Source organism: Nannobrachium achirus, assembly GCF_963921795.1.
Source record: "Nannobrachium achirus genome assembly, chromosome: 12".
Taxonomy (NCBI): Eukaryota; Metazoa; Chordata; class Actinopteri; order Myctophiformes; family Myctophidae; genus Nannobrachium; species Nannobrachium achirus.
Window position 1 is genome coordinate 62595925 of NC_137832.1, and position 12144 is coordinate 62608068.

The 12144-nt window shown below is 43.0% G+C and overlaps 1 protein-coding gene across 1 annotated transcript in view; it reads right to left on the reverse strand.

Moving 5' to 3' along the window:
- arb2a (ARB2 cotranscriptional regulator A) overlaps positions 1 to 12144 on the reverse strand; it is a gene marked incomplete at its 3' end in the record, with an annotated part of 49857 nt that overhangs the window by 23528 nt on the left and 14185 nt on the right. Inside the window, exon 4 of the mRNA XM_080737889.1 lies at positions 8039 to 8139. Coding sequence (XP_080594015.1) covers positions 8039 to 8139 — 101 coding nt within the window. The remainder of the gene's footprint in view (positions 1 to 8038; positions 8140 to 12144) is intronic.

Genomic DNA, 12144 nt, shown 5'->3' on the forward strand with positions numbered 1-12144 from the left:
AGCACACTGACAAATAAAGAGGAGAGAGAGCAAGAGAGAGAGAGAGAGAGAGAGAGAGAGAGAGAGAGAGAGAGAGAGAGAGAGAGACACCATTGACCCTGCCCTTGTTAGGCTGTTAGGTTATGGTTACAGGCTCTGTTGTTTTGCTTAGGGACTGTTGGTGTTGTATAAGGTTATTAGGGTGAGGGTTTAGGGGTTAGGGACTGTTGGTGTTGTATAAGGTTATTAGGGTGAGGGTCTAGGTCAGGATATGAGGGTCATTCCCACCGGGCAAGATAAAGATAAAGATGAGTGGATGAAGTGGATGGTAGTGTCCACACTGGACGCTACCATCCACTCCCTTCCACTTCAATTGAGAAAGATATTTTTTATCTTTATTTTGCCCGGTGTGAATTGAGTCCACATCACGTTCTGCATTCATCAAATGTTGCCGTATTGATGAGCACGTTCACCAAAATCACTATTTGATTTCAAATATCAACACCTTTCACAGTTCTGACAACGTTGAATTCTGACCTTTCGTCGACTAAAACGAACAGTTAATTTCGTCGACTAAAACCAAGACGAAAAATGTTAATCGATTACCTTTTTTTCACGGACCAAAACAAAATAAAAAAACTAGATGAAAACTAAGCTGATCATAAAAGCTAAGACTAAATGTACTGACAATGTGTTGTAAGTCTGCTTGCAGCTACTGGGCTGGTGGTTCTGACCAGACAATGTGAGGCTGTACTGGGATAACCGGGTGTTGTCTTGATGTAGCCTACTGTACTGTACTGAGTTGGTTGAACTACAATCATTGGTTCTACCAGCTGTGGTCTTGTTGTACTGTATTCCTTAAAATTGTGTTTTTCATCAAAAGGATGAGAGAAAATGCTATGTAAAATAATTGTATATGTAAAGGGGTAAAATAATTGTCAAGACTAAAACTAGACTAAAATGTCAACAGTTTTTTGTCAACCATAAGTAAAATGACGTGACTAAATAAAGACAGGATGAGGTTGACTAAATATGATAAAAACGAACAATGGCGACTGAAACTGGACTAAGGCTGACATTAAATATATAAAAAATGGCTCGTAAAGTTAACACCACGTGAGTAGGGCTGTCACAATTATTACATAATCGTCTAATCGTGATTATTTGACATTATTGCAATTATTTTGTCATAATCGTGAATGTTGAAAAATGTCCGAAATAGTGGAAATAGCAGATCTACAAGCTCACAACGCGTCGCATCGCGACGCGTTGTGAGCTTGTAGATCGGCTATTTCCACTATCAAAGTTATTTTTTAAGTAGTAAGTTGTCAAATATGTCAGTAATGTATTTGTATATTTAGGTTATGTGTCATATCTACCATATGTAACTTCAAAGCCTAAAAGCCAAACAGAAATGTAATTATCAACTACAAAAACACAATTAAATCGTTAATCGCCAATTATTTGAGTGACAATTAATCGTCATGTAAAATGTCATATCATGACAGCCCTACACGTGAGACCATGGGTTCTGCTGCTACAGGCCAAACAGACACCGACACAATTCAGTAGGAGATGCATAGTGTCACCGTCTGGCAGAAACCTCTTATTTACGTCCCAACTTGATCATACTAAAGCGCTAGCCTTACATTAAGTCGTCAGCTTGCAGTGGCTTCCGCATTGTGGCTTTAACGGCTGCGCGAGCGACTTACCGCTTATACAGACAGGTCGGGGGTATGGTCTGCAAAGCTGCTATTGCGGCTCTACACATGCACAAATGCAAAATATAGCTTCCGGACAAGTTCTACAAGGTTTATGCGACTTGTCTGGAAGCCTTGTTTAATGTATTAGTCTGTATTTTTAAATAAAATGAGTTTTTACCAAGTGTGTGTCGATTCCAAATCTAGCATCTCTGATTTGGTTAAAGATGGCTGCACTTATCACGTGACGTTCATCCATTCCCCCATTCGCTCATACAAGGACATATGTGTAAAAGGAAGAATGCACAATAATGCTTCCAGCCACCAACGGGCGCTGTTGCAGCTAACATTGTAGCAAACGAGGAAAAGCTGTACACTTGGTAAAAACTAATTTTATTTAAAAATACGGACTAATACATTAAACAAGGCTTCCGGAAAAGTCGCATACATCTTGCAGAACTTCTGCGATGTGCTATATTTCGCATTTTTGTGCATGTGTAGAGTCGCAATTGCAGTTTTGCCGACCATGCCCCCGACCTGTCTGTATAAGCGGTAAGACGCTCCCTGCTGCCGTAAAAGCCACAATGCGGAAGCCACTGCAGGTGCGACTTAATGTAAGGCTACTAAAGCTTCACACAAAAGTGCCAAAAGTGGCAGATCTGCACGCTCGAAACGCAACACGGTTTGAGCTTGTAGATTATTTTCATTTCAATCCTGAAAAGTAACAGTTGTGGACATACTGTGTGTGTGTGTGTGTGTGTGTGTGTGTGTGTGTGTGTGTGTGTGTGTGTGTGTGTGTGTGTGTGTGTGTGTGTGTGTGTGTGTGTGTGTGTGCGCGCGCGCGCGCGCGCGTGCGTGCGTTAACTATTTGTGAATGGCGCTCGACAGTCACTTGTCCACCCCGATGAGAGACGGATGTCGCAGAAACACAATCGGCAGAGGTTAGAACATTCGCGTACACTCGCCTGACACGAGTGCGTTACACTTTGCGTACACACACACACGCACGCGCACACGCACGCGCACACGCACACACACACACACACACACACACACACACACACACACATAAACAAAGAGGGGCTGACTAAGCAGTGTAACCTACTTCTGAGCCACCACAGATATACTAGTCAGTGATTGTGTCTATTTATAAAGGCCCGTAACGCGCACCAACACGGAGAATAATGCTTTTGTATTTGTGGGGTTTGAATGGGAGAGAGAGAAGGTGCGGTGTTCATTTCCCTTGAATCAGCCTAGAAAGAAAACAACAGACAAGATAACACTGCTTATTCAGGTCCCCCCCAAAAAAAAAACCCCAGCTAGTTAATCTCCAGCAGAACGACTCAAATCTCCTTTCATTACATACGGGCTCATATCAACGCGCTGATTGACATTGCTTGGCTCCTCTGAAGGGGATGCGATTCTCTCTTCTTTTCTTTTCTTTTTTTTTTTACCGCACAGATTGAATAAAATTTGCATACAACCTCCTTGATGATTTATGCTTTTCCTCTAAAAAAATATAATATATATCTCAGAGTTCAGCTAGTTTAAACGTGCGCGTGTCCCGCCTGCTACCGAAATGTTTGTTCTTTTCTTAAGATGCGGGGAGATATCGGCTGCGGATAAGGACAATAAAAGCAGCCTTATCAGAGACCCTGCCTCCTCCCCGCAAAGGAGCTGAACCTGCATTAGAAATAATAAAGAATGAATCATACAAAACAAATAAAAGAAAAACAACCTACAACAACAACCAGGTAATCCCACAAAAGGGCCCGTCGCTTTGCTTTGAACTTCAAAGTACCAGCATAACAATTAAAAGTAAAATAGTAGAGTGGAGGGGAGGGGAGGGAGATAGAGGGGGGTACGGAGGCAAAAAGAAAAGATTACAAAAGACTCCGTCTCATTATCTTTATGCATATTGCATGCACTGAATAACTGTGGGAGTGAGTGTGAGGTGAACATTTAAGAAATAGAATGGAGGTGCCGTTCAGCCGACAGCGTCTAGGTCAGGGTTCCCCAATTTGTTTTCCCCAAGGGACAAATCAGGTCAGCAATTTGGCCAGCCATCGTCAAAGAAAAGGTCCTTTTCACTTACTGTAACTGGAGCTCAGTTAGTCTGTTCTTGAGAGACTACTATGTCAGTGGTTCTCAAACCTTTTCATGTGAAGGACCCCCAAAATTATATGTATTTGGCCACGGACCCGCATCTCAAAATATTTAGTTCCAGGGACCACCCAGAAGCAAAATTTGAGTTACAAACGTTCGCTTTGAAAATACATATATTCACTTCAAATAAGATTTGCACACATTTTCACGACTTTTTCAAAAATAGCAGATCTACAAGCACGCAGCGCGGCACTCGGTGCCGCGCTGTGAGCTTGCATATCTTCTATTTTTCACTGGTTAAAGCATTCAATAAATTTTTTTTATCAACATTTTGGTCAATAGACCTTCATCAAGCTGTTTTTTGAGCTAATAAAATGCTGTAAAATCACGATGACGATCATCCAACTTGTCAGACTGTGTGAGCTGAATCCAGGCTACCTGTCAGACGTGTGCGATTTGCCTCCAGACAACAAAACACATTTGGATACAGCAGCCTCCAGCCTTGGCATGAGGAGAACAACGTGGGCTGGCAGCTCTAGCTGATCATATTTACATAATGTAACAGTATAGAGAGGCCCAGAGCCTCTGCCTGATGACCCAAAGCCTAATATCTCACCCCTGGCCCGGGAGGAATCCCCCTTTAGGCTAGTGGGTATAAGATGTTGGCTTACTTTCCACGCGGCCCGAGTTCGATTCCCGGGCGTTACACGTACACCATTTTTCCCTGTGATTTGTTTTTTTCTATAATTTTTATCCCACGATTTTGTAACCCATTTTCTTCACCCAGTGCCAATTGCCTATGTAATCCTGGGCTCTGCTCTCCCTCTGCCGCGCCTGGGGAGACAACGGACTGACCTCATGCTTCCTTCAATGCATGAGTAGTCCAAGTTGTTTCTTTTCACCTGACAGGGGGGATTTCCCCGGGATGGACGTAGCGCGTGGAAGGAACACGTTATTCCAACCAGTTCCTTTCCTCTTCATCAAGCGCCCCGGCTGGCCAGGGGGAGGCATTATTGAGACCAGGATTACTGCATGTTTTTGTGAGGGTATCAACCCTAGGAGACATGGGGAGAACATGCAAACTCCACACAGAAAGGCCCTATCGCCGACCCCACCTAGGGTGTGGGCGTTGATGACGCGGAGGGAGAAACATGCGCCCAGCACCCACAGCGTCCCCCGGCGGGAATCGAACGCAGGACCTTCTAGCTGTGAGGCGAAGCGCTAACCACTGCGCCACCGTGCCCCCTCTATTTTTTTCCCCCTGTGATTTAACATGTGAAAATTGCCTGAGTAGATGTTTTGATATACTATATAGGTAGCTTCCTTTTATCTCTATGGGTTTGCAGCTGATAGCAGCTGTTAACATTGATAGACACAGTGTACAGACGGCTATCCTTCTACAGTAGTGGTTCGAACCCCAAAATAATATTTCAACTGGGGAACCCCGAGTTGGGAGCCCCCCCTCTCCCCCCCACCCACCCACCCACCCTGACAAGCACTTTATTGTCGCAGTTTAGTATGTGAAATGGCACATGCCGACTCCGTCTGTCATCCGACTTGTACACTGTTTTACGGTCTATGGGTTTGCCGCTCTGACATCACTGTGATGTTAGGGGAACCACTCTAAGAGAATGGGTTTGCCCCTCTGACATCACGCTCTGGCTTCACTGTGATGTCACACTAACAGAATCCCTTTTACGGCCATATATGGAGTTCCCTGATGTCATCAATATTAAGCCCATATCTAACAGGACTTCATATGGGAATGCCCATATATGGAGGCCACATCGGCCACATACCACACTAACAGAGACCATATATGGCCATGACTGATGGCCAAGACAGCCCATATCTGTGTGGCTGGTTCTACAGACAGGGATCTCCTTGTATGGGCATACAAGGGTGTGTCAGATGTCATAGACATCATAGGACTTTCACATAACGAATAACTGAATAAGCATGTTTGGGCTCTCACAGCATATCTCCATATACAGTACAGGGATCTCCATATACTGTATGGGTACCAGGGGTCTCCATATATGGGTAAGTGGTCTGATTGCGACCGTCAGGGAGCAGTTTACTATGAAAACCTCCACCGTCCGTCCGCCCGTCCGTCCGTCCGTCACACCTTTGTGACCATCAACAAACGTCACACCTTTGTTGATGTTTAAATCGAAGAGTCTTGGTCAAATACTTCTGTTGGTTTCTGCACTGATCATTTATACAATTCAGCTGTGTTTGCTCGTGTCATCATGATGAGGTCATAAATCAGCCATGCCCAAATATAGATTTTACGGGTTTACATGCTTACTCAGTTATTCGTTATGTGAAAGTCCTATGACGTCTATGATATCTGACATCATCATACATACATTCCCTTTTATGCCCATAAATGGAGATCCCCTCTGTAGAACCAGCCACTGACATCACTGTAATGTCAGGGGAACCAAATCCCTTTTATGCCCATATGGAGATCCCTGTGATGCCAGGGGAACCAAATCCCTTTTATGCCCATATATGGAGATATGGAGATCCCCGTGTTGCCAGGGTAACCAAATCCATTTTATGCCCATATATGGAGATCCCTGTGATGCCAGGGGAACCAAATCCCTTTTACGCCCATATATGGAGATCCCTTATGTCATCAATATTAAGCCCATATCTGTGAATATCTTTGGGTACCAGATGTCTCCATATATGGTTAAATGGTCCGATATACATCACTGGCCAGAAGACCAAGAAATGGTGCAACCTCGCCCTTTGCTTTTCTCCCTATAGGCATCTTACTGGTAGGTAGTTTAATGAGGAATGCAGTATGGTGGTAGGTAGGTAGTTATGGCCTTTGATGTAAGATTTTCACTTTCTAGGATAACTATATTTGCTATTCCCAGATGATGCCCTTTTAGGGTACCCCTCATGCCCATATATGGAGATCCCCAGGCTTTACTAATTAACATAAGTTTTATGCCCATATATGGAGATCAGTGTCCCAATGTCATCAGATATATGGGCATAAATGGACACAGGCAAACTAGATGGGCTGTATGGATATCCAGATGTGTGATGTAAGTGTTTTATTCCAAATGTGGCACCCCACAGACATATTTCCAGAAACAAAATCCCTTTCATGCCCATATATGGAGATTTCTGATGTCATCAATCCCAGGCCCTGTAAAAAACATGGTTGCTATGGTATGAGCAACTTATGTCTCCATATATGGAGATTCAACTTCAATGAGTAACCATGGCAAACTGTCAACTGCCCGTATGTCTTGATAATTGGTAAAACAAACTTTTGGCCTATTTGTGGAGATAAGCGACCAACGGTCGCTTATCTCCCGATTAGGGAGTCTTACTGGTATACATCACTGGCCAGATGGCCAAGATGTGGCGCGACCTCTCCCTTTTGGGGCGGGTCGCTTGTCGCCCTGAGGCGTCTTACTAGTTTAGTTTGACTCAGATTTACAAAATATTGTAAGTTCCCTGTCAAAAGGATCTTTAAAGATGAGGGTCCACAGACCAAACAAACTGCACATGAACCTCGACATGAAAATGTTTGAGAGAACCACTGATGAAGATGATGGTGAAGACGCCTGTGGAGGCAAGGCAGGACATTACCTACATAACATGTCTCACCTCTGTTCTCTGGACTGATACAGAGACATCCAAGCTCTGGTAGAGCAACACCAGCTTCAACAAATGGTGACTGTATTGTCCCCACCTGCAGTAACTCATTTGGACAGTCTGCCTTCTCAGAAAGGGGGTAGACCTTTGGAAATCCTTGCCTACCGTTTTAAAACTATATGGATGGTAATGTCTTTTACAGAGGACTCAAGTTATGGTTGAAATCAAATCAACTGTGTTCACATGAATAGTTTCTGTTATCTACCTGCTGTGTGAATTGAGTGATTATGGCTACTTGTGATTTTGTATGTCCCACAAGCTGATGGGTCAGATTGTGATTCGTTGTTGTTAGTTCTTATTAGTAAGCACATATTATAATTGTTTGTACCCGATTGGGTTTTAGATTAGTATTATTGTTTTTGTACTTGATTGGGTTTTAGATTAGTATTAATGTTTATTGTACTTGATTGGGTGTTAGATTTGATTATTGTAAAATAGAAAAGCCTCCTGTGGACAGGTGATGAGAATTAGCACGTGTGCTATAATAACTTATATCAATGCATCTGGTTCGTCCAATGTAATTGTGATGTCCATGACAAATAAATAAAACATAACATAACATAACATACCTCTCCCAGCGCCTCGTAGCGTTTCTGGTTCCAGCGGTGGAGATCCTCTCTGGCGTTGAACACAAACGCCTCCCCCGTCTTCACATGTCTCAGCTGACCCTCTGGAGAAAACAAACGCACACACGCAACAAGCACATGAGCTCATTCTGTCTGTCTGCGATATAGAGGAAGATTTGTTTTTTGTTTTTTTGCGGGATGGGAGTACGTTTTCTATTCATCCCATGATTGGGACGGGGCGGGAATGAAAAGTCAACGGGAGGGGAGGGAGCAGGAATAATGACAACAGACCTAGGGCTGTCACGATATGACATTTTACATGGCGATTAATATTCACTCAAATAATTGCGATTAACGATTTAATTGTTTTTTTGTCGTTGACAATTACCTTTCTGTTTGGCTTTTAGGCTTTGAAATCGCACATGGCAATTATGACACATATCCTAAATATACAAAGAAATGACTGACATATTTGACAACTTCACACTTAAGAAAGAACATTGATATTCGAAATAGCCGATCTACAAGCTCACAATGCGTCGCATTGCGACGCATTGTGAGTTTGCAGATCTGCTATTTCCACAGTTTTTGAAAATGTTTGAAAATATATGAACATTTTTCCACATGGAAACGATTATGACGATTATGCAAAATATTTGCGATTACCTCAAATAATTGCGATTAGACGATTATGTAATAATTGTGACAGCCCTAAACAGACCATTTCTTTTTTTTTTTTACGTAATCAAACAGCAAAATGTCAAAGTACACGACCATGGGATGGGACGGGAGTGAAAATCCACTCTGTGTCATCCTCTAGTCTGCGACTACAACTACACTACACTAGAGTGTTAGCTGCACTCACTCTCTTTATCATTTTTCTTTCACCCCTCAACTCTCTCTTCTATTGCCCTGCCTCTCGTAGCGGGCGTCCATTAACACTTAAGTTGCAGTGATTTTTTCTCTTCAATGTCCCGCGATGCCATGGTCTCCATAGACTTCCATGTAATTTATAGTGCACGAATCGCGCACGCCCATGCCTAGTTGATGCACCACGTGTGTGCACACTGTTCACAGCTTTCAAACAAAAAAATCCGCTTGGAAATCCGTTCAGGCATTCATGATTTATCAGCCATTATGTTTTCTTCAGATGTAAACAAACATGGCTGCCATGTTTGAAAGAATGGGTTGGTATGGGGGTTAAACATGCAATTTCGCGATCGCGATCATGCCTAATACATTTCTGGAGGTCCAAAACATTTTTTGGGGAAAAAAATTGAAAAAAAAAAAAAGATATTTTTTTCTTCAAAAACGGCCCAGCGTGGTACCTTTTCAAACTCGGGAAACTCAAGGTTGGCACCAGATGTGTTAAAACAGCCTTCTGGTTAAGTCTGCTAGACCAGACCTGAGACTCAAGCTGCTTGCACACTGCTGCTGTTTTCTCGTTGCGTTTTGGAAATCCGAAAATCCGCAAAAACCTTTTTCTGGCCAAGGAGAGAGAGAGGAGAGAGTGAAAGAGAGGAAGGGAACCAGTGGCAACAGTTGCGAAAATTGGAGAAAAACAAATCAGTGTGCAAAGACCTTCTCTCTCTCTCTCTCTCCCACACTAGTAAGGAAAGATAGGAGTGTGCGTGCGCGAGCGTGCGTGCGCATGTGTACGTGCGTGTGCGTGCTGGCATGTGTTACACAGAGATAGGTGACACACTGGAGTCACTACAGCAACAGACTCTCACAATTCCTTTGAGGCTGGTGTTTGGGTACCAGCCAGTCCTCCTCACCTTCTCTCTCACACACACACTGCTCCAATCAGGTGCACTGTAAGGCCATTGTGCATGTGTGCATGCGTGTGTGTGTGTGTGTGTGTGTGTGTGTGTGTGTGTGTGTGTGTGTGTGTGTGTGTGTGTGTGTGTGTGTGTGTGTGTGTGTGTGTGTGTGTGTGTCACAAGGGGGGAAAAAGTGGGACTGAGTTACTAGGGCCCAAGGTGGAGGGGGCCTTAATTATTTCATACTTTAACAACTGAAAAATAGCAGATAATATACAAGCTCAAAGCTGCAAGCTTGTAGATCTGCTATTTTTGAAAAGTCGTGAAAATAGGCCCAAATCTTTGAATATATGTATATATTTTTTTAAGCAAACATTTGTAACTATTTTGAGACGGGGGGGGTCCGTGAAAAGGTTTGAGCACCACTGACATAGAAACGTAGGTTTTTTTTTTCAAAAAAGGATTTGAAATATTCAAAGACTTGCACTAATTTTCACTATTTTTCAAAAATAGCAGATCTACAAGCTCGCAGCGCTGCGAGCTTGTAGATCTGCTATTTTTTCAATAGTTTAAGTACCCAGGGCCCAGAATTTGGTGTGACACCCCTGTGTGTGCGTGTGCGTGCGTGCGTGCGTGCGTGCGTGCGTGTGTAAATAGCTGTAAGCATGCAATATACACCGTAAATAAGACACTTGGAAGAGGGAGTGCAATTTAGGAGCAAGAGCACTTATTTTCTTTCTTTTTTTTATACACAATTACCCAGTGTGTTACCGTAACCATAGCGATGAGAACATCGATCCTACGCGCGACACCGGAGCAACAATATGAACTCTAAGCAGTGTTAAATCTAATTGTGACCTTTTATGACAGCAAAAAGACAAAGCATACACGCTGTACTTAACACAAACAGCCAGGGGGGCTCTCATACTTTCTCAATTATCACGCAGCAAGAAAGCCAAGATGTAAATATGTAATCTTCAGAAGATAAAAGAACTGCACAAGGATTCATTTCATTCGCTGTTTTGTTTTCTTTCTTTCGTCTCTCCCACTAAATTGCGGAGGTTTTCGTGCAAGAAGCCCTGCACTGCCGTGATAAATCTCGCAGTACACGACCAGGGCGCGTTTTCCCAACCCGACTAGTAGGTGGGCAACTATATTATGACGTCTGGATTTGGGTTCATCATCGAGTCGTATTAACCCATTTAGAACGGGTACACATTATGGTGTATCATTATTTTATGCTTTAACTATTGAAAAATAGCAGATATACAAGCTCACTGCCGCGCTGCGAGCTTGTAGATCTACTATTTTGGAAAAATCGTGAACATCAGAATTTTGACCAGATTCTATAAGTGTCTTTTGAATCCTTCTAAGGTTTTTTGAAAAACCTATGTTTCTATGTCGGCAATCTGGCCAGCCATCGTCAAAGAAAATGTGTTTTTCACTTAACTGGAGCTCAGTTAGTCTGTTCTTGAGAGACTACTATGTCAGTGGTTCTCAAACCTTTTCATGTGAAGGACCCCCAAAATGATATTTATTTGGCCACGGACCCCCATCTCAAAATATTTAGTTCCAGGGACCACCCAGAAGCAAAATTTGAGTTACAAAGAGAGGGAGGGGTTGGAAAGTATGTAACTTGAAGCAGTGGTGTAAACTGTAACGTAATGATGAAGTACTGTCCTTGAGTAGAATGAGTATTTCCAGTTTTAAGTATACTTTTACTTCTACCCCATAAAGTCGAGCTGCATTTACATGGACCCTTTTAATCAGGTTAATACCAGATTTAAAATAAACATGATAAAAATTCTCCATGTATATGTCACAGTTTTAGTGAGTTTCAGTGAAATTGAGAACAGGAGCGCTCGTCGTGCGGCACGGGGCGGAACAAGCAGTCGCTTTTATCCACAACAACAACAACAACAACGTAGCGTCGGCAGGAATGATAGCGCCTCACCCCACGGAGGTTAGGGTTAGGGTTAGGGTTAGGCATAGTAAGCTAATGGCTAAACACAGCTAAGCTAAGCTAGTGGATAAACAACGAAAGAGGTGTCGCAAACGAGTGACGTCAGCGACTACACAAGAGAATGGCTGTTGTCGCCATCTCATGGTGAATACACAGAATTACACAGGTGCGCTGATAAGAGACTATCAAAGTGAATTGATCAGGTGGTGTTAGGGTTGTGTGGTGAACGACAAAACGAGCGCTCTTACCCCAATCTCACTGAGTTACCCAAACTGTAACATAATACACCTAAATAAATCCGATTAAACCCACCCGATTTTAATTCTAATCGGGTGCAGAGGGGTGGTCTACACCTTTTTACAAACCGATCAAACACCAGATCA